The sequence below is a fragment of the Lepidochelys kempii genome, chromosome 11 (assembly GCF_965140265.1).
Source record: "Lepidochelys kempii isolate rLepKem1 chromosome 11, rLepKem1.hap2, whole genome shotgun sequence".
NCBI classification, from domain to species: domain Eukaryota; kingdom Metazoa; phylum Chordata; order Testudines; family Cheloniidae; genus Lepidochelys; species Lepidochelys kempii.
Window position 1 is genome coordinate 59,011,784 of NC_133266.1, and position 23,536 is coordinate 59,035,319.

The following is a 23,536-nucleotide window of genomic DNA, read 5'->3' on the forward strand; positions in this document are numbered from 1 at the left end:
ACCTAGGATCCTGAGATCCACTGACTGTCATTTAGGCACATCTGAAAATTTCACCTCAGCCTAAAAAGTGACCAACTATCTTTATGCAGAGTGCAGATCCCATAACAATTTAACACAAACTACACACAAACCCAATTGCAAGAACATAAAAGAGATCTTCATTTTCTGAATTATAGTAATCTATAAACTTCCCAAAGTGAGGTTCACACAATCTTACTGGAATGGAATTTTTACTAGAAATTTCATATATTTCTACTACATATGAATAAAGCCCGAACAACTGAGCTTGTCAGATTAAAAGCTAATTTGCTTAGCTCAATGGTTCTCAAACTTTTGTATTGGTGACCCCTTTCACACAGCAACCCTCTGAGTGCGACACCCCCCACCCTATAAATTAAAAACACTTTTTAAAATATTTAACACTATTATAAATGCTGGAGATGTAGCGGGGTTTGGGATGGAGGCTGACAGCTTGTGACCCCCTGCATAATAACCTCACAACTCTGAGGGGTCACGACCCAGTTTGAGAACCCTTGACCTAGCTCAATTTACTGTCACAGATACACGTTTTAACACATGTAAGAACAGGACATAAAAATCTCTCCCACACTGATCCTGCACACTTGAAGCCAGCCAATGACTTGAAATCATCTACTATAGATATAGAATATTAAAATCCCTGCCACTCTGAAAAGCTTAACAGCTTCTTAAGTCAGTTCAAGTGATTACGGCTGACAGACACAAACTCCCAGCCTTCAGAGGACAGAGATTAGAGAGTCTAACGGAAGAACTGAATTCCACATATTTAGTAAAGCATCCGCATGGATGGGATTATTTACATGGTTTTACCCGCTGAGATAAAGTCACTGAAGAAAGATTAGGTGCTGCCACTCACACCCCAACACCTCAGCAACAGTTGCTTGCAGTGAAGGAACTATGTATCCCAAAAACTGGCTCAGTAAAGATGGCTATTATGCTAATTTGACCTCGGAGTCACTTGAATTCTCTATGCAGACAGCAATGTCCTTGAAGCACCCATGAGGAGACAAGAACGGCCCTACTGGGTCAGACCATCTAGCCCAGTATCCTGTCTTCCAACAGTGGCCAGTGCCAGGTGCCCCCGAGGGAATGAACAGAACTGGTAATCATCAAGTGATCCATCCCCTGTCGCTCATTCCCAGCTTCTGGCAAACAGAGGCAAGGGACACCATCCTGCCCACCCTGGCTAATAGCCATTGATGGACCCATCATCCATGAATTTATCTAGTCTTTAGCTGGAACTCAGACAGCAGGTTTTAAGTAACAGAAACACCAGTAGTCACCCTAAGCTTTCACTTATCAATGCTACTGTACTCCTGTAAACTGGAGCTTACTGCAAATGGTTCTCCTTACCTGTCAATCTCTTCCTGAGTCTGTAAGGTGTTGTGGACACAAATTCATTCTTTTTACTCTGCAAGAGCACAAGTATGTTAGAAAAGTCACACATTCCCTACCAGTAGCAACACTTTTCTAGGCAAGGACCCAGCGTTTCATTTCTGAGCTCTCTCTTTCAGCTGGTAGGGACCTGGGAATGTTTGGAAAAGGGGATTCCTTGTGGAAGGTGACCACCCCCTAAGCCCATGGGGCCAGATTCCCAAAGAGGAATCCCCTGAATTGAACACAGGACAGAAAGGCTGTGTATGTCTTTGTCTGTAGGGAGGTCCTCCCAACTCCCAACCGGGATGCGGAAAATTCAGAACCCCTTACCCCCTGAAGAAGCCACGTGGAAGTGATGACAATGGTAACACTTCTGCCAGACAGAGCCAGGATGTGCTAGGTCACATATTCTACTCACCAAAGTCACTTGGAGTTCCCATAAGAGAGCGACTAGCAAAGCCTAACAGAGCACCCAGAACAGGCTAGCAGAGTTGAGAAGCCCCACAGCAATGTAATGTGTCTGAGGAGCACTGAGCAGTTTGGTTCAGTCACTGTCCGTTTAACCCAGTTAAACAGATTATTTCTGTTTTGTGAGGGAAGGAGGTATGATTACGTCTTATGTCCAAAAGAGTTTAACTTTAGAACGACACAGGATGTGCAGAGCCACAGAGCCTTCTCATCAAGTTAAACACAATATATTATCAGGACATCAGGCAAAGGACTAAGGACAATTTTGCAGAGATATAAACAGATCCTCCCATGGCAGGGCCCTAGTAGGTTTCAAGACTTTTTTGTAGCTTTGGACCTTGGTAGCACATTGCAAGTGCAGGTCTACTCTTAAAGTGACTATGTACAAATGCCAGTCCAATCATCTGTGCATGTTCAGTTGCATCAATTTACTTCGTGTAATAAGTATGAGGTTTTGTTTTGTTTTTTGCTTTGTATTCCTGTTAGCAAGCAAAGCCAATACAGATCTGAAAGAGGAAGCTGGGTTCTGCTGCAAAAACTGTAAACCAAGTTCCAATTGTAGAATCTTTATTACTGATAACTAACCCAGAAAGAACACAGCCAGACTCAGATTCCAGGCTGAGTTTGCAATAATTAGAACTGTGTAGATCATATGTGGAACCATGATGCCATCTTTTAGACTCACTTTTCAGATTAGAATGGCTCTTCAAATATGCTTCAAAGCACTGCACACACCTACAGTATGGTGCTATATAAGAAATCATCACTGGAGTCTGGTCTCCATCTATTTCCCAGCATTCACTTCATGAACTCCCACGGGGCAGTCCTGCCCTGATGCAACTTCAGCAGACTTGCAAAGGCTGAACTGAATTATGGAGACTAAACTATCCTCTTACCTCTAGGCTGTCCATCTAGTTCAGAGTTGAAAGAAGTTGGTGGGGCAGCCTAGAGGAAAGCTTGCATTGCTACTGCATGAAGTTTGCCTGTTTTGTACTGTACCCAAGAGGACTTCGGTCTCATCAATCTGGTATCTTTCCCCAGCATTACATTCATATTACTAGTGGACAATAAAGTGACCAAGTGCTAATGAGTCACCACAGTTTGCAGCATTTCTGGAGTGCTGACACCCTCCAGTCCTAAAATGTAGACAATTTCCTTCAGCAAGTTTTACAAGCTGCTGGGAATCTACCCTTTAATATGCTATTAAATGCTATGTCAAACATGTCCAGTTGGGTGAGGCAAGGGAACCATCTCTCACCCATGCTAATTAGTCTGTCAAACCTACTGATCTGCATGTTCACTCTAAAGCCCATAATCCAAGATCCTCATTTGCGGCAGTTCTAGCACTCATTTAAACCATTCCCTGCTTCAAAATGGAGACATCTGCATCATGAAAATCCTAGGGAGGTGACGGGTGGGGAGAAGCTCTTCACGCCCCATCCCCCAAGATAATCTGATGGTTTGTATTTTAAAATAAGATCAAACAAAAAGCAGTCAGTCACTCACTCACCTTCAGCTGGGCTTTGTTCGAAGCAGAGTACTCTGTAAAGCAAAATGAAAGTACCATATATTTCCAGCACTGCCAACTTCTACAGACATGGGCACAAGATGCTCATGTTTCCCCAAATAAGAAATCCAGGCATCTGCTATCAGTGTCTCAGAGATACTGTTCCTGCATGTTAACTCTCTGGCCAGTCACCCTCATGGGTGCAAGGTGCAGCAATCCACAGCTGCCCCAGAGGGGGGATACGCCCCAAAAAAGGGCCAGTGGTGCTACCAGCACTGGTGGCTTTAGCCAGGGTCCATGGGTACTGGGGACTGACAGGAAACCTTGAGTGAGCAGGAAGGGGGTAAGGATTTAGGTAGAGTGGGGAAGGAGGGGGACAGCAAGCAAGGCTATTCTCCATGACTAGTCCAGCAAAGAGCTGTGGTGTGGGGCAGGACGGGGAGCCTGAGCCAGCCCTGGGGTAGGGGTGCCCAGTTCTTTCATTCCAGCCATTGCAGCCTGGAGCAGATAAATGCCTCCCAGGACCCCGGGGAGGAGGGAACCAGGGCTGGATGTGAGGCACGGAGAGGAGGGGATGAGGAGCAGGGCTGGCTTTGGTATAGCGCACCCATTGAACTGGGAGGCTACATCCGCTCCAGCTATCACCAGGAGAGGGCAGCTTTAGATTCCATCGAGGGCCCAACAGGAAGCCACCCACGGAGGCTGCCATGGGGAGATGCTGAACAAGCACATCTCCAGGATGGTCCGTCCCTGTCCTTCTCCAGGGCTGCACCAACCAGCGCCAGACCCCATTGCAGAACATAAGTCAGGGCCCTCCTGCGAGGGTTGGAATGCAGCAAAGAATGTTTCTTCTCCCTCCTCCCGTAGCACTCAGACAATGACAGGATAGGCCTCATGTTAACAGACTGATTGCTTCCTGGCCTGCCTGCTCAAGCTCGCACACCAATCCAGGTCAAAACTCCAAAGCTAACAGGTAGGTAAGGGCGAGGGTATGGGCCTTGCTTATTCCAAAGGCCAGCTTGCCATGCCTTCTTTGTTGCGAGATGTGCCACTAGGTGTCTCGTACTGATTCTCCATTCTCTCAGCTCCCTGTGCAGACAACACCCTGCATATTTTACTCCCCAGTGCACCTGTACAGGGGCTGCCAGTCCAGTCCTGCATGGTCCTAATTAGCCCTGAATTAAAGAATTCTTAAGTGAAGTGTATGCAGCTAAGTCAAAGGAGTTACTCGACGTTACTGAGCACTGCAGCAGCAGAAGGGAGAAGTAAACACATTCTGCTCAAAGCCAGTAGGAAAAAAAACAATCAAACAGCATGATCCACAAGAGAACTAGAGCACCAGGCAGACTAAGCGGCACTATTTACAAAGCCCAAAACTAACCCTAGAGTATCAAGTATGCTAGCAGTTGGACCCTGAACGCCAACCTGCTTAATTGCCATTTTTGTTGGGATACACCTGCTGGCTACTTTCCTCCAATTCACCGAAGTCTCTCAGAACTTACTTTTGCTGCTTTGAGGGGTGCTGGCTGGCTTCTCAGGATACTGGGAGGAATCAAAGGTTACATTCTTCCCTGGTGTCTGGGCTAGTTCAGAGGCTTTAAATAAAAGAGAATAGTTTAAAAATGTGATAGGCACAAAACGCACACTGGACAGCTGTGGGTTTGTCACAGTCACACACAAATAGTTCTTTGCCCAAAGTAATCTCTTACATATTAACCCCATTTCCCAACCTTTTCAAGGAGCTGCACTAGATATTTCCCTTCTTTCTCTACCTTTGTGAGTAAATTTAATACTAGTGAAAGGTTCTTCAAGACTACACTCTTCTGCTGATCCACAAGACAGGTACAGAGTTAGCCTGACCTAAGTGCCACCCTCCCAAAGGGGCCACCCTTTGAGGTGAGAAAATATTTTAGTCATGATACTTGGTCCTCTGTCTGAGGCTGCCGAACTGGACTCTGTGGTAATGGCTTATGTGTTGAGATCATCAGTCCACTGGGAACTGGACTAAACTCACATTTTATTGACTCCCTTCTGATAATTATCAGAATTGGATTGGATTTGAACTGGTGACTTGAATGCAAAAGGCTATGTATTGCAATAACAGTCTTGAGAATCTAAATTTCACTCAGGTTTCAGAGTAGCAGCCGTGTTAGTCTGTATTTGCAAAAAGAAAAGGAGTACTAGTGACACTTTAGAGACTAACCAAGTTATTTGAGCATAAGCTTTCGTGAGCTACAGCTCAATTCATCGGATGCATTCGAATGCATCCGATGAAGTGAGCTGTAGCTCACGAAAGCTTATGCTCAAATAACTTGGTTAGTCTCTAAAGTGCCAATAGTACTCCTTTTCTTTAAACTTCACTCAGTTCACTCAACTAAAACTTCAGCTGTACTAGCCAGAATCTCCACTTGGCTTGTTCTAACCCACGATGGAGCTCAAACTGTTCCAAACTTCACACTCCACCTGCAAGACTAAAGGATGAATCAGCTCAGACTCTGCTGTAGAATTATGGCATGAACAGTGGAACAGGAGACAACGAAGCCCAGCACAAAGGTTCAGCATTACAGTAAGGGAAACCCAGAGCACCAGTGGTTAAAGCCTGAATTACTGGTGACACATAATACAGTGGATGTGAACCTCTGCATTAACACATACAGAAAGGGGACCACTATAACATGAGAGCTGCCATTACAGCAGAAGCAATCACCAATATGTCCAAATCCTGAGCTTCTGTTTCTCAAAACTTTTGATATAAAGCCAATTGTAAGACACCAAAAACAGTACTTTTTAAATACAAGTAAATTACAAGGAGACTGCCAGACTAAGATTCCAGAAAGAGTTTATCCTCATGGTAATATTGAAAAGGAAGACATACCCAGCTCTGCCATCTTGCCAGAACGTTTTGGAGTCTGGAACGAGTAAATTTTACCACCACCTGCACTGGGGCCATTTCTCAAGGAATCTGTTAGAAAGCACACAAGAACGGCCAAACTGGGTCAGACCAAAGGTTCATCTAGCCTGTCTTCCAACAGTGGCCAATGCCAGGTGCCCCCGCGGGAATGAACAGAACAGATAATCATCAAGTGATCCATCTCCTGTTGCCCATTCCCAGCTTCTGGCAAACAGAGACTAGGGACACCATCCCTTCCCATCCAGGCTAATAGCCATTGATGGACCTATCTTTCATGATTTTACCTAGCTATTTTTTTAATTCTGTTATAGTCTTGGCCTCTACAAGATCCTCTGGCAAGAAGTTCTACAGGTTGACCGTGTGTTGTGTGAAAAAATACTTCCTTCTGTTTGTTTTAAACCTCCTGCCTATAATTTCATTTGGTGACCCGTAGTTCTTGTGTTATGAGAAGGAGTAAATAATACTTAGTTATTTTCTTTCTCCACACCAGTCATGACTTTATAGACCTCTTTCATATTCCCCCCCTCCAGTCATCTCTTTTCCAAGCTGAAGAGTCCCAGTCTTACTAATCTCTCCTCATATGGCAGCCATTCCATACCCCTAATCATTTTTGTTGCCCTTTTCTGAAACTTTTCCAATATATCTTTTTTGAGATGGGGCAACCACATCTGCATGCAGTATTCAAGATGTGGGCATATACCATGGATTTAGACAGAGGCAATACGATATTTTCGCTCTTATCTATCCCTTTCTTAATGATTTCTTAGTCATGGATACATAAAAAGCACCGACATATTCCTGAGCCATGGGAGTCAAGACCAACACGTTATCATTGGACTTGAAAGGGCTGTTTATGTTATGGAAGTGGAAAAAACCCCACAAGCAGTCCAAGAACCATTAGAATTCAACCACACACAGTCAAGTTTGTGGTCACTGGGCATCAGTCCCTGAAGGCAAATAACTGTTTGCCAAACAACCCCACCACTTACATGTTGCAAGAGTTTATATCTTTCCCCAGAAATACCTTCAGCACACGCCCCCAAAACAGCCACGTAGTTCTGCTCTTCCAGGATCTCCTGGGCCTCATCATCAGAAATGTTCTCAAGTTTCTTCACAAATCTCTTTACGTTGAGCGCAAGTTGAGCTCTGTCCTTCCGAACTTTAACACCTAAAATCACAGCCGCAAAACCGTAACTTCTGATAAACTAAATGTAATTATTAATTAGTAGTATTGCAGTAGTACCTTGGAGCTCCTGTCCTGGACCAATCCCCTTTCTACCGACCCCTCAAAGTTGTGCGAAGGGCTGTACAAATAGAATAAAAACTACAGACCCAGACCCAAATGCTTACAATTTAAATAACCAAAGCTGCAGTGAATGTTTCCGCTTTTAACATTCATATGGAAACTCAATACAGCACCTGTCCCAACTGCCAAATAGTGATTTGGAACTTAGACATTAACATGACTATTTTTTGGTTTCATAGCTACTTCTAGATGTCATACCAAGTTCTCAGTATCCATATAAGTGATGACATCAGTGCAATTCTGAAGTGTTAACTGCCACTGCAGAGTTGCACATATCAGGATTTGAGTCCCATAAAGTCTAAAGGGATCACACAGAACACCATAAAGAGAAACCCCAAGCCAAGTTTTTAAAAAGAGATGCTCTCAGAACATTACCGCACTGGAAATATGCAAATTGTTAAAATTCAAAAATTTCAGCACAACTAGTGATTTTAGGTGCCTCAGTTTTCAGATACTTAATACAAAATACCTTAAAGAGGCCTAATTATCAGGAAGTGCTGAGCACTTGCATTCTGAGCAATCAGACCCTGCCAGGATGAAGTTGGGCACCCAGAGGGTTCCAATCATTTTGACGACCCTGACCTTAGATACATTTCAATTATCTGCAAAACAAGGTGCCTTGTTTACACTTAAGCCACCAGTACCTCCGGTATCAGAAATGTGCTTCAGAACATCTTCATCAGCCACAAACCTGGCTTCCAGGACCTTGCTTCTCTTTAACTCCAGCTGACTCATAGCAGACAACCTGCAATGCCAACAAGCGTTGGCCAGGTGCGCGGCCGGGCACTGCCCACCCCGCAGAGCGCCCCGCAAACCTGCGGCTACGCGCCCCGCTTCCAGGCAGCGGAGCCACCACGTGCACGCGGCCGCAAGAGCCGCCTTACAGCCAGGGGGCTACGCGCGGGGCTCTGCAATGGGGGGCAGGCCTGGGCCCCAGCTGCCTGCGGAACTGGAGGCTGCAGCGGCCTCGAGCCGAGCCCCCTCCCCGCGGCTCACAGGAAGCTCGGAGGCGGGTGGCACGAGCCGGAACAAGGCGCATCCTTCCAGGCTCGGGGGCGCACAGCGCGAACCTACCACCCCCCCCCGCTGGGGGGGGGGGGCAAAAGGGGCGGGGACTGCGCTGCACCAATAGGAAACGCAGCCGCGCGCGATCGATCTTCCCGCCGGCAAATCAACAGCGCCTCTGCCGGGCTCTTCCGCCTGTCCCAGGAGGTACTCGCCCTCAACCAACCGAGAGGCGGGGCGCGGCCAGGAAGGTGTCCCGCCCCCAGAGTCCTCCCCTCTCTCGCTCCAGAGCAGAGGTGCCGAGAGCCCTGGGCGAGCGGGAGGGGCGCGCGAGGCGGGCACGCGCCGCGTCGGCCCGGCTGGAAGCCCGCGGGTTCGAGGCCCGGCCCGCCTTAGCCGCGGGCGGGAGCCGGGCCCCCTGACGCTGACTGACGGACTGCTGAGCCGGGGATCGCAGCTCCGCCCGCGGGCCCGGGGCAGCGTCGCCCTGCCTGGGGCCCGAGCCCAGGGCGCGCCGGCCCCTGGGGGACGCCGAAACAAGCGCCCCGCGCGCCGGGCCCCCGCCCCCGGCGCCCTAACCCCTGTCACCCGAGCTGCGCTGCGCCTGCGAAGGCCGAGCCGTTCCCCGAGGCGGTCACCCAGGGCCGGGCGGTCACACGCCACAGCAAACCGCCCTGGCTCAGAGACCCTTGTAGGCTGCCACGCCTTCGGGGCGCCCTCGGCCGGGTTCCCGGGAAGAGAGGTACGGGACCTGCAGCGGGGGGGATCACTACGGCTCCCTGCCGGGCAGCAAGCCCAGGACCCAGCGACAGCCCTCAGTCAGCGCCTCCTTAAGGGCCCCCTTGCCTCAGCGCCGGGGGGGGGGAGGGGGGGGGAGGACAGGGCGGGCGCTGGGGTTTGCAGGCGAATATAGACCAACCAGCTGTGGGGGCAGGGGAATAGACGCACGTGGCTGTTTCTGCTCTGCGGAAGACCCGCCGAGGGCCTTGCCCAGTGCGTGTTGTTTGAAAACCATGCTCTGAGAGAGAGCGCTCAAAAAAGAAGCCATGTATAGAAACCTTTTATATATGGTAACCCTCGTTACTCGAATGCTCCCTACCTTTTTTTTCATTTAACAAAAGGGATTACACCTTCAGCTGTCAATTTGTGGCATGCTGTGGGAGTTGCCATAAAAAGCCAGAGTACCAGGGAAGCTGCATACCACACCACCTCTGGTCTTGGTGAATGGAAGCTGCCCGCTTTGCAAGCCACGCTCCTGAGCACTCTAGAAAGGTTGCTTACAAAAAGTAAGTAAATAAAAAAAAGTAACAAGGCCTCATTAAGGAAGACGTTAGCAGTCTCCTAGAGTTGCATGTGGAGTGCTGTTCAAATTCCATCTCTGGAAATTACATTCTCCCGACCTAAAAGCATTGATTAAAATTCACCAATCATGTTTGACTTAACTTCTGGTCAAACTGTGGCATAAAATTAGTGGATACTGTTAAACAGCTGCCATGTTTCATCCCAAATTAGCTACATGTCAGAGATGAAGAAATGACATCTGAATTGAAATTAATCCCAGTCCGTGATAACAGCAGAAGCATTATTCTACATGCTCAAGCAAGTGTTTGACTAAAAAGAGGCTTCAAAGGAGGATGGGTGCAGCAGAGGTCATTCTTCTTATTTATGTAAAGGAAGTGATTCCACAATCTAAAATTTAGATCAGAAGCCCTCTCTCTTACTGAAGTCTTTCTTCATCGCTGTAAAATTTGTATAGACAGGATGGTGGAAAGGCTGCGGTCTCTGCTCACAGAAAATTAGCTTACTGAACGCAGCAGCACCTGGAGTGTATACCATATAAACTCTAAGCATATTCCAATATTTTCAGAACTAGGCTCTCGGTTATTATGCAATTTCATTTGTAAAACGGTAACAGAATGATACACTTTATCTTCTCACTACCCGTGTCCTCTGGGCTTTCTTCCTCCCTTTTACTCTCTGCACTTCCCTCTTCTTCCTGTTCCTTCACAGGAATAGCCTCCTTTACTCCATATTAAGTTTACTTAGAAAAAATAAAATCAGTAAATACTCTTTTTTGTATGGGATGAAGTGCATTTACACAACAGACTGACACCCAAGGAAAGTTATCAGGTAAATTGGCATTAGCAGGATATTAATCTGAAATACAGTCCATTAGCATTGACAGAGATATATTGCATATTAATTGTCCAGTACTCCCCCAGAACCACTCAGTATCTGTGCTCAGCATAGGTCATCTAAGTTTGTAAAATGAATAAAAGACCATTGCACTAAGAAACTATATAGAAAGATCCACTACATATTGACCTTAACAGAAGCAAATCTATAAAACAAGAAAACTATGCTCAGGTTAAAAAAATACAATTGACACAAGGTGTACATATTCATCCAGAAACACCACAATATTTATTTATTATATATATATATATATTCTGCATTGCAGACTGTTTTCCATTTTATACATCTCTATTTACAGTGATTTAAAATATTTTTTTTTTAATCTCTGGCAAATATTTACAAGGTCAACAGTAACTACATTTCACATTTCAACAACAATCAACAGCATTAACCAGCTTCAGTAAGACAGTTAAGATAATGGCTTACATGCACCAATAACATGATCTTCAATATGTGTCATCTTCAGCTCTGTAAGAGTGAAGATTTTCACTGGTTCCAGGTTAAAGGACATCATGCAACAGAGACTGCATTTACTACATACCCATTCTGTTTAGTTTTTCACCAGCACTATATCCTGAATGTTTGTGAGTGCATACCAACATGCAGGGTTACACTGGTGAAAAAAGGGCGTCTCCTACACAATTGAAACCCTTTTGCCAAACAGATTTGTCCACAGAAAGTAGGTTATTTGCTGTCTATACTCCTTTTGTGACAGTGATAAGATTACATAATGCCAAAATAGTAAAAATCCTTCAGAAACCTTAGTTCAGAGAAATAAACCTTGTATGACAGAAACAGTAAGAAAATACTATCTCAATCCTTGTAGATTGTTTCATTTTGCTAGTCAAACTGACTGCAAATTCTATATTGTTACACGAACAGTAAGACTCAAAAGATTCATTGTAAAGTAGAGGAATTTATTACAAATTTAAAAAACACAGCATGGGGTACCCCAGTTTACTTACAGCAAATAAAAGCTACCATAGTAAGTCCAAAAAGATAATCTAATTATTCAAAATCTTTACTAGCTTTTGCCTGGTGTCCTTGATATGGAAAAATGTTTCCAGTTAAATGACTCTTAAGGTTATTTACTTTATTACATGGTTTCATTCCATAAATAACCAACTAGTAATGCCCTTGCCCAAAAGTATGCACTTTTCTGCAAGAAAACAGTAAAATGTAGTGTTTCCAAGTCTTATTTGAACACACAAACATTTTGACCACTAGCAAACCAATGGATACTTTGCAAAGACAAGTAATTTATCCTGAGTGATTGCTAACTCACATTGACTGCACATTAGAAGCCATGTACTTTTTGCTAGTAACATTTTTCATAAAAAAATACGCAAGACTAGTGAATGGTCTGAACTGGAGGGAAAAGTTTCAGTAGCTTATTTTCTGTCACTTTTAAGTCCTATAATGTCAAGGAGAAGAAATGTAATTTACTTAGAGAAACTACAATCAACCTGTTAAATTTCCTATTCAGTGCTAGAAAAGAGCAGGATCAGTTGTCCTAGACCTGAAATAAAGATACAGTGACAAAGCACCATAAAGGAGTCTTATTGGAGGGTACATCTAAACTATTAGTTATCTGTGTTACAGACTTGATATAGCTATTTGCTCATTTGAAGGCATTTCAGTAATTAACTTGATTTTTCTAGAGCTGATTAATTTGTTTGGAAATTCGATTTTTTTAAAACTTCGTTTGACAGAAATGTTCAGTCAGAATACAGGGGTCTTCTGCTCTATTCGCTCACACTTCACGCACTGCTTGTAAACCTGTAATAGGAATTCATGACAAAATAATTAGTTGGCAAAGACCTAGCTCAAAATGCAGTCCAGGATCTCAAAATAACTGTACAACTGTTTCCTTCCATGTTTCGTCACAGGAATAGAAAAGCAATCCTGTACATTAGAAGGGACAATTTATTGAAGGATGGACCCCATTTTAATTACATTTGGTCCCTTAATGGTCTCTTTTGGTAAACTCTCTGATGCATATAGGAAAGATAAAAGGAATTTGCTTTTCTGTTCAAAAGGGATGACACTAAATCTTGAAACAGAATCATCAGTTTGCATCTAATTTAGTTAAATCTAGAATTAAGCTGTCTGATTTGGGATAGATTGTCCACTAATAAAGTTCATTTCTCGTCCAGATTGTATCTGAGGTTCTCCGTATTAGACTTCTAGGGAGAACTACAAAATAAACAACTTATTCTTATCGCAAATACTGACCCTAGCCAACCCCCAGGTAAAATTTACTCATTATTTTAAGTGGCTACAGTTATTTCCTTTCTTCCTGTTTTATGCTTTGCAAGCTGGGTTTAATAAGGTAGGATTTTAAAAATCCATATTAAAAATATTAGCAATGGTCATATGAACATATGTATGCCAGCCTTGCAAAATCTTATTCTCACGCTCACTTGGGGTGTTTTGTTTTGACATAACAGTGACAGATCAGTTTCCCCCACTCCTCTCCATTATCTTCCATCAAAATGTAATAGGTATATACACTGGGCTCTCTGCTGATCTATTATGACAGTTTTGAAAGAAGGGTTTATATGTTCATTTATACTTCAGCCATAGAAAATTTCTAAATAAAACTTTTGTGCAATGCACAACCTTGATTATCCAAATGCCGTAAGGAAAAAATGAGGAGAAACGAGGGAATTTTCAGTAAGGCCCAGGTCCTAGAAACAAACACTAAGTTTAAAATACCAAACAATATCAAATATTGGATGGTCTGGTTTAAGCTGAATACTCAGTGCATGTACACTATAGTGAATTTGCCCTTTTTATTTTACATGTTTGGAATGGACTGGCACAAGTTACTTCTGGCTTTTCCCCTTGAGTTCTACAATCATTCCTGACTCGAGAAATAAAAATACATGTTCATTGTCCATGCATGAACTATTCTCACAATGCCAATGGATACAATAGATATACCTAATGCACTTGATAGTAAGTTTAACATATTACAGTAACATGTCTTAGACTTAGGCAATGCTAGATTGCAACAATTTAGGGTTTGTATGATTTAATATTTAAAATATCAAGACTGTCTTTGTTCTCTTTGTATAGTGCATAATAAATAATAGGTTAGTTCATATTATATTTATCAATTTTTTCCACAATTTAGGGGGACAATATTTTGTACAACTTAATTTCAGAATTATTTTCTTTGATTGAAAAGTCATTTTGTTCATTTCTTTCTTCAGATTGTTTTGATTTCCAAGAGTTTTTTTATTTTTGATTTAAAAAAAATCAATCTGAAATTATTTATCAATCCATTTGTCTGAATTGTTTCCAGGTTTAAGAAAATTAAAATGCCTTAAATCTTAAAGCAGGTAGCAACTGGCTTATCTGGAAGGACAAAAAAGTTTAAACTGTTGATTTAAAAATGGCCTCAGTGTAGAATAATCTGTTCCAAAATTAATCTTCAAAATATATTTGTGAACCTTTTTTCATTATTTTGACATTTTTCCCTTGAACTAAGCTTTAAAATTAATTACTAGATATCCAAAAAGCAAAGCAACCCACTTTGTATTTGTCACTATTTAGTAGTAGATCTTACCCCCTTAATTTTCTAATATGTTTACATTTATATACAATACACACACAACTGAGGCAACTGATAGTCAACATATGACAAATGTATGTACCTACCCACACACAAACCTCACATGGTGAGAAAAAGCTCTGCCCCAGTACATTCCACTATTCACAAAAGTAGTGCAAATAAAATATTTTGTCAGAAAACAATATTTTCACTATTCCAATGTTAAAGCAGGTGATTTTAATTACTTTAAAAGCTTAGTAAGAGACATATAAGAATTTGTTTGGAAATGTCAGATTTATCTATTTGATACTATTATATTTGCAAACCATACAAATATCTGATATAATAAATAATTGGTGTGATAAAATGTTCACTGATACAGAATGGAAGGACAGGCCTCACACAGCTAAAAAAGCTTTTTCAGGGTCACATCACAAAGGGTATTCCAATCTGTATTTGAGATGTACCATAAGGTACAAAGTCTCAATATTCTGAAAACTAAATTAAATGGATGGATAGTACAGTATTTAATCTTCACTTGCAACATTCGTTTAAACAGCTATTACTTGTCATCTTGCTGCCTGCATGAAAAATGGCTCACAGCTCAACCAAAATACCACTTAAAATAGCTTAAAAGCTGATCAAAGATTTAATTAGCAAGCCAGTTATTTTATATTTCCTTAAATTATGAAGCCCCAGAAAAAAGAGAGTTACAAATGCCAGCATATTATTGTGCACAGTTATGCTAAAAGCAAGGGATAATACATTTATCCTTACTTAAATGTGTATCTACACCTAGCTACAGTACCCATAGTTCCCCACCTCAGAGTTGTGCGTATATACTATCTCAGATGAGGAGGAATGTCGTATTCTACATTCTGACCTTCTCTTGTATACTGCAACTGTACTCAACTATTGCAGGGGTCTAAAACTAGTGCATGATGTTACATACCAAATGCATTATAATTATGGAGAGAGAATAGAGTGAGGTAAGGATAAAGAACTTAAGTCTAAATCTTTGTCACAGTTATCAGAAACCTATTATTTTAATAGTTTTGTACTTAGTTTAACAGTAGCATACAATACCCTCCAAAGTCAACTCTGATTATTCTTTGTTTGTATCCCAAGCATTTCCGTTTCAGTTAATGCCACAGTACTTTGAAGTTCACTGAAGCTCAGTACATCATATTTCACAACTACCTTGACATGGATTGATGGACACATCTAAAAGCATTAATGATATAGAGCACTGACTTGACACATTATAATGACTGCTTCATTTATGTTAATGGATGAGTCATTCCAGAACACAGAGAGGTTGATCAGCGAACGTCTGACACACAGCACTCAAAGGATCCTTTGGACTAGTTATTATGTATCATGTCAGTCCATAGTGTGGAACAACTAGGATGTTAATAGGGACAAAATTTGAACTCTATCAAAAAGCATCTAATAGAGAAAGTAGTGTGCATATACACAAAAGCAGGTTAACGAATACGTATAACAGATTTATAAAATATAACAAAGCACTCCACCAAAATAAGGACTAAACACCTTCAAAACTGGTTTTAAAAAAGTGACTAAAACGTAATTCAAATTTGAGCACCCATATTTGACTCCCCATTTGAAATCACAGGAATATTTCATTTTGCTGAACTGGTTTAACTGCATTTTGTGTAAGAAATGGATCAAGATATGGAAACTTGTTTGCTAAGTTTTAGCCTGAAGCAAAATTTTTTAGAAGAGTTATAAATTCCTTAGGTGAAAACTAACAATGGAAAATACAGAACATCGATAGCAGAGCTACCAAACATCACTTTTTATATTTTTGTGTACATCTCTATATAATATATATACACATACATAATAAACACTTGAAAAAATATATTAGGATTCTTCCAAAACTAGCCTGAACTTCTGACTTACGTTTCCACCTCAAGAACTAATATAAAGGAATAATTTGGTCCTTATCAATTTGAAATTATCTTTATCTTTATTAATATTCTTTTTTTTTTTTTTTTTGGTTTAATCTGTTCCAAATACATCTCTACTCCTCTTTAAAAACATCAGACAAGCTTCTGCACAACCATAGCCATCATATTAAGTGTCTCCATTGCCTGTACTCTAGAAAACAAACTGACAAGTGTAGCCATCTCTTGCTATGTTGTGAAGCATCACTATTTTTACAGTACATATTTTTAGGTCAACTTTACTCCAGGGCATTACCTCTTGGCTACTCCAGATTTCGTCTTTGTTCTGTCAGTTTATGCATCCCTGGCAGTCCTTGCAACTTAGCTGCAGTTTTTAAAGAGACAAAGTGTTGTTTCCTTTTTCTTAACTGAATGTTTGTGTTTAAACATTTGTGATTTTTGCATAATTCTGAATGCTGTTTGATGCTGTCATTCCTCTTTGAATGTGAAATATGAAGATTAAGTGACCAAGTAACGAATTCAACAATAAAAATGTCTTCCTTTAACTGTTTAAACTATAAGCTTGAAAGTCACTTTGGAAAAAATGCTACTTGAAATGAGGGTGTTAAAAAGAGAAGAAGAATCAAAAGCTCGAAATAACATTTAAACAACCAACCCATTAAATAACCACTAGCAATGTAATGCCATTTTAGTTCTGAATTTCATACAGTCTTTATAAATCAAAAGATAGCCTGTTACTGGTAGCCATTTGTGTATATTTTTTCACAGTGAAAAATATAAAACCAAAGTGCCTACATAATGAAAAAAATTAACTCTCATCTGTTCCATGGGTTAATGGCCTGTAAAATTCCAGGTCACAACAGAGTAGAGAAACAAGGCTGAGACGTCCTCTTTTCTCCTTAGTTATCCAAAGAAAGAGACAGGCTAAACTATGATGAACATTCCCTTTTGTAATCAGAAATGAACTTTTAAGTAGTGATCTCCAGCATAGGTACCAACTGCTGCCCATCCATCAATCACTTAGATTCAGGACTTGGCTCAATGGCATGAGATCAGAGTTTTCTAGGAGATTGCCTGCCTCCATCAGCAAAACGATCAGATAATATTTACAAAATACAATGGATTGTAAATACAAAGGTAGTGAAGTGTGGTCCTTCTGGGAGAAAATACTGTGAGTACCCCGTTATACCAACATTGTTTCTAGAAAGTGTTGCACATTGACGCTTCAGTGTTTCCAGCAAACCATTATCTCAGTCCCTGATGCAGCTCCTTGGAGGATTATGTCTGGACTACAGTTTTCTTAATCTATGCTGTGACTGAACTAGGAACACCTAGAAAGCAGGAGGGGGCTTCCTAACAGCTTTGATACCATAGAATGCAGCCTGAGAATCCCTCTGTTTACCTGAAGATGCACTTGTTCAATTCAGTGATCATCACCTCACACAAATAGAAGCAGAGCTAGTAGTTAATTGTTTCTGGGAAAGCGTGTGTCTCCTTCCCATTTTTGAATTATTTCAACAGGTTTGGCCTTTCCAAATTCCAGTCTATAAGCGGAATGACCCTGTGTCCTGGCCGGGGGGGGGGGGGGGGGGGGGCGGCGAGGAAGACTTATAACATAAATATGGCTACAACGCCATAAGTAGTACACTGTGACCTACGTTCTCTACTTACAGCCCTCTCTTTATCTGAGGGGCAACGACTTGGTAATAGGCATGTCTCCGCTGTAAACAGGAAGAGTTTCAGGAGTAGGAGAGTAGAGGTGAGGGTGGGGAAGGAAAAGAACAATTCTCATTTTTAATGGAAAAGTGCATTAGTCAGCCAGGAGCAATGACATTCCCCTCCCCCAGAACTGATTGCACAAGCTCAGAGAGGTCCAAAGTCACATTAGAATCTCTGAGGCACTCCTGGTTCTAAGAAAAATCATGATCCAGTAGTCTTTGCAGTACTGTAGACTGATAAAAACTAACCCGTTTCTATTTCTTAACAAAGCCAAAGCATCATCTCATAGGGATCACATTCACCATTTCCTCCAATATCACCAGTCTCACAGTGTTGAAATGGGACTGATCAGCCTACGATGGATTGCACGTCACCCAAGGAGAAAGGAAGGTGGGGGAAAAGGCATACAGTACATTTTATACTGCTTCACAACCATGTTCACAAAGGTGGGGACTGGGAGTGAGGGGAGATTTATTGCTGTTTCATACAAAATACAGGATGATATCTAAACTGAATCAAATGAGATCACAATGGTCAGTATTTTCACACTGTGGGATGAAGGTTCTTGTTCTTGCCCAAGGATGAACTGTCTGTTGGTTAAAGAGGAAGAGGGGAGTCAAAGCTACACCTGGGATATCAGCTGCATATTGAAACTTGGGGATCGAGACTGCTTTGTAAGGGGAGCCCCTGGGGTAAGGAGATCTTTACCTTCCCCAGTTTGGCCTAGCCGGTCCTCCTGTAGACTGATGGTTGAAAACCGATTGGAATTGCCAGCTGCTAGATTAGTAACACCCTCAGTGCCAACCCCAACAGTGGAAGCTGCTTGACCACCATTCACATAGTCAAATGATTTACTGGAGGAAGCACTGGCGGTCCGGATCAGGCTCAAGCTACTGGCTTTTGGTACCACCTGCCCAGCAGGCAGGCTGAGGTGTTTCTTTGTAGGTGTCATCTCAATTGTTTCCGCAGTAAGGTCAGTTGGTTGGTGCAGGTACTGCCTCCGAGCTACTGAATCTCGAGGGCTCTCATTGGATTTAGTGGCAGATGATGTTTCTTTATCCTTAGCTGAACGCCCACTTGCTGCTTTCCTTAAACTGCCTCTCTGGGATGTGGACGATAGAGGCTTGGTCCCAACTGGCTGGCTACTAAGGGAAGCTCCTGATGAAAATCCTTCGTCAGCATCATTGAGGTTCACAGACTCCTCTCTTCCATTTATACCCTCAGCATCTACAAAAACCCAGCACAAACAAATCAGACCCAGAAACTAAACAGTCAAGTTACATGAAGTGGATGTGTACAGATGTAAACAAAACATCACTAAAAACAAACTTCATTTTCAGCTCCAAACACTTTTCCACTAGTTAAATACTGATTCCTACAACCAAAAATCTTCCCGCTATACATAGTGGATGGTAACTTTAGTCAGCACCAAATTACAGTACTGTACGCTAGGAGCCTGATTTACCTCTGACTTGCCTTATTTTACACTGATGTAGCCTCATTCACTTCAAGGGAGTTATTCCTGATTTACACGTAAATATAAAAAATCAGGCCCCATATGGTTTATTTATTCTCTGTTCTATTCACATGCACTGTGCCCAGTTCTCTCTCACTTGTATAAACCTATTATGCTTTTGTGAGAGAAGAATCAGAGCCTCTTGTGTGTGTACTTTTTATCTGGGTAAACCTCTCAGCTTCATCATTTCACCACCTTCTGTAGAACTGATCAGCTCATCCTGATTTAGGGCTGTATCCCAAGAGATACAATAAATGCAGCTCCTGCTGAAGTCAATGTGAGTTGCTGCAAGAGCTCAGCAACCTTTAGGAATAGGTCAGACCATTGATCACCAATTGCCACCATGCATGCAGGTGTAGTAGATTTCAGCAGATGCCAACTGGCACATAATATGACTAAATTTTCTCCTGGAGGTAAACCCTAACTCTTAATTGTCATCTCTCCCCTAAACCCCAGTCCTCCTTGCACTTCCATGCAATTACATGAAGTAATCTTCCATCATATCACCTATAACCTGGCTACCTAAATATCTTCTATCTATTTGTATAGAATACAACATTAAGCTGCAAGTGCCGCACACTGTGGAAGAGACTTCATACTTCTGAACAGGACCTGCCTGTCAAACAGCAACCTATTGCTCCAGGCCATGAATGGAGAACAGAGAAAATCTAGAGGTGCCCTCAGTCTCCTGGGATGCAACCTGAAGTCTGGTTTTGAAAGTTGCGAGTTTAAAACCCAACTGTGAGGGTATGTCTACACTTCAATTAAAAACCCATGCCTGGCCCGTGGGGCTTGGGCTCAGGGTCTGTTTAATTGTGGTATAGATGAAATTAAACAGACCCTTATCCCGAGCTGAGTCAGCTGGCACAAGCCAGCTGCAGGTGTCTAACTGCAGCGTAGACATACACTGAGCGTATTAAGTTAGTGACCTTTGGAAACAAGTGTGGGTGCAAAGGTGGATGAGCTCTGCTGGTTTACCAGCTGTATTTACTGGCAGCAGGTTCCTTTGCAAACTACTTCTAGTCTGTGATTTTCATTTTGCTCCTTTATTTTCCATTACTAAGGAAACAGATGCATTTACTTCTTAAGTGTTTGCTTTCAGTCCTATACCATGAAACGGGCTGTACAAAAAATACCAAGTATTTTCATAAAAAAATTAATTTTGTTTCAGGACATTTTGAAGCCCCAAGGAAATTCATAAAGTAGTTTTTACATCAGAACATGACAAAATATGCATTTCTCATGTATTTGAACAGGACTTTGAATTTCAAAAATTGAAGTTTTTGCATTTGAGCAAAAGTGAGCTCATTTTCAATCCAGCTGTCTTACTTTCGAGATTAAAAAAGCTAAATTTTACCGTATTTTTTTTTTAAAATAAGGCCTTCAAGTTGTAAGAATTTCAGATTTCCCTGTGATAACCCTAAGTATGGCTGCTTGTCGGAAACCCCAGGGAGTGTGCATGTTTGATAGCTTCAACTGCTGCATTACTCCAGTGGCAGTTTGCTCACTCTGTTCTGGCACATACCAAAGAGATTGTCTGAAGCTCCTTAAACGGTGGCAAAAGGTTCATTCATACAGGAATGAACCTACCCTTCCACAGATTGTTGTCAGTGCACTGACAGAGGTAACACGTTGCTTTTAAACTTTCGAGTTACACTGCAGCCTCTTGAGGCCAGTACTTTGCTCTTGATTCTCCTTCATCATGAAAAAATCTCTCGCTTAGCTATGCATCATATTTCAGAAGCAGAACAGCTTTACAGATGGGGGTTTTTGGGTCCCTTTCAGAAAACCCTTTTCTTTGAAGCTAACATCACTGTTATTCCTGGGTTCAGCCTCTCAAGGGGGCACTTAGCCACTTTTTAACCTAAAGCCATTCTCAGTAGAGTACAATGCTGGTCTGCTTTATTATGTAATCCTCACAGGTTTAATCTAATCTTTAACCTCCCATAAACTGTAGGAGACTTCAGAGTACTGCAATCTTCATACCTAGAAAAAAAACTTGAGCCTTAGTACAAGACAAGTACAAACTCTAAGGGATATTTTCTAATTATTAAAATGCATTTACTACAACCTCCTGAATACATATTTAAAATGTGTTTTATTTTTTTTCCTGTTTGATCAAATCAGTCCTTTAGAAATATAAAGTGTTTGTCTTCTCATTTATTCACACAAATACTTCCCCACATTAAACAATGAGACATTTTATGAACAACCCATCACCACCACCACTATCCTCAAAGGTGCTGGTAAAAGGATGATACAACCGAAACACCCTGAAAACAAAAGCACCTTTTCCCATCAGACCCAGCATTTATGTTCTTTTATACAACCATGCAAAGCTGAATAAAAGTGCATTGATTAGGAACGAGGGCAGCAGCTAACACCTCCTCTCTCAACCCTCCCTTATTCAAATAGATGATGTGCAACTTGCAGGGAGACACCCCTAAGCAATATGGGAAAGCTTTATTTGGACACTGATGCAAACACTGTGAAGAAGCACCAAAGTGTTCATGAGAAAATAATCAGGGACGCTAAACAGATTATCCTACTTCAGAAAAACACCATGAGATAGCAGAAAGAAATTGGAAGGGTAAAATTGTAAAGTATCCATTCAATTTAGAGAGGAGAATGAGAGGCTCGGTGCAAGCTTTTGGATGCTGCAACCATGCAGAGGCCCAGGCAGCACAGCAATGCTGAAGAATGAAGAAAACAGACAAGACAACATGCAGGAAAATCTCCCTCTAGTCAGATCCCAGATACTCAGGAAAGTTCTCACTGGAGTGAAGTCTTTCACCTCAGTAAAATACACCTTAAATATATACAGGTATCCCACTGCATGGTAGTTTTCCTCTAAACACTACCCTCAGAAACAAGGGAGAGTGCAGTTCAGTTCCCTATACCCCTTATTTGGGGCAGAGAACCCAGAAAAAGTGGTAGGTTTCTTCTTTCCCAACAGAACAGTAACAATCAAAACAGCATCTTTCTCCTAAACAGCCCCATAATTGGACTAAAATCCTGGAAAGGAAGGAGCTTGTGAGAAAATGACAAGTCAACCACACAGCTTATGTCTTCAAGTTTCTCAACATTTTCTATAGAATTAGTGCTTCTCTAAAGAATGCACTTTTTATGTGACACAGAAGTCAATATGAAGTAGATCCTGCAGAAGTATTACCTTTATTTTGGGATTTTTTCCATGTCAGCTTTCCCCCTACTGTTATCTACTGGCCACAAATGACCATGTATACCTACTGCTGCAACCAACGAGAAGAGTATCAACACACATAACCCTTTTAAAAACACATCCTTTCTGTGGCGTCACTAAGCCACCTCTTGGAAAACAGCAGAACATTTCATGTATTGGTTCCAAACACTAGTTTAAAAGGGATATTTATACTGTTTATCCTTCTCATAATTAGATGCATAAACAAACTTGAATGAAAATGGAATTGAATGAAAGGGATTACTAGGGTTCACCAAGAAAGATCTTTCTCGTTTCACGCTGTTGTCAGGTAGGACATTGTCCCTCAATTGAAGGTATTTGCTAATTCAAGTTTTCAGCAAAATTATCATCATCAATAAATTAACAAGGTCATGTACAGAACATGCAAAAATCATCATGTAAGTATTAGTAGTCAAATCTGCTTTAGCTCTATGGTCACTTTCCACCCCAGAATATTACTGAGTGGCAGAGTTGTACAGTTTGAGCAAACAGGCAATTGTCAGCTTTCTATGTTAAGTTATCTGTTCAAATATTCTTCACTTTCATATCCAGGAAAACCATGCAAAGTGATGCAGACTCCAAAGGAACAAGTCAAATGATATGGATGTTTTTAAATAACTCAACTGTTAGAAAGGGAAGGCTACATTCTGGGCAACCATTTTTAAGGAAGGTTCTCTGCACAGCTGAGGACTTCTCCATATCCTTCAGGACATGCACATGCAACGGTCAGTACAGTGAAATAAGACGAATCAGAACAAATGGAGAACGGATGGGGTAGGGCT

General features: G+C 41.8%; 2 protein-coding genes across 21 annotated transcripts in view; both read right to left on the reverse strand.

The window, feature by feature from the left end:
• The window catches only part of ORC2 (origin recognition complex subunit 2), a 32,987-nt gene extending 24,361 nt beyond the window's left edge, over positions 1–8,626 (reverse strand). Inside the window, exons 1-6 of one of the 2 annotated variants that reach the window (XM_073306369.1) lie at positions 8,253–8,622; positions 7,327–7,470; positions 6,267–6,353; positions 4,894–4,986; positions 3,395–3,426; positions 1,393–1,450 (exon numbers count right to left, since the gene is read on the reverse strand). In XM_073306369.1, the coding sequence (XP_073162470.1) occupies positions 1,393–1,450; positions 3,395–3,426; positions 4,894–4,986; positions 6,267–6,353; positions 7,327–7,470; positions 8,253–8,343 (505 nt within the window). In that variant the 5' untranslated portion in view covers positions 8,344–8,622. Of the gene's footprint in view, positions 1–1,392; positions 1,451–3,394; positions 3,427–4,893; positions 4,987–6,266; positions 6,354–7,326; positions 7,471–8,252 lie in introns of both variants that reach the window. The other variant, XM_073306371.1, reaches the window with a different exon arrangement.
• Positions 8,627–12,572: 3,946 nt separating this feature from the next.
• The window catches only part of HYCC2 (hyccin PI4KA lipid kinase complex subunit 2), a 98,123-nt gene continuing 87,159 nt past the window's right edge, over positions 12,573–23,536 (reverse strand). For all 19 annotated transcript variants that reach the window (XM_073306364.1, XM_073306362.1, XM_073306355.1 and 16 more), the window contains one exon: positions 12,573–19,245. In XM_073306364.1, the coding sequence (XP_073162465.1) occupies positions 18,641–19,245 (605 nt within the window). In that variant the 3' untranslated portion in view covers positions 12,573–18,640. The remainder of the gene's footprint in view (positions 19,246–23,536) is intronic.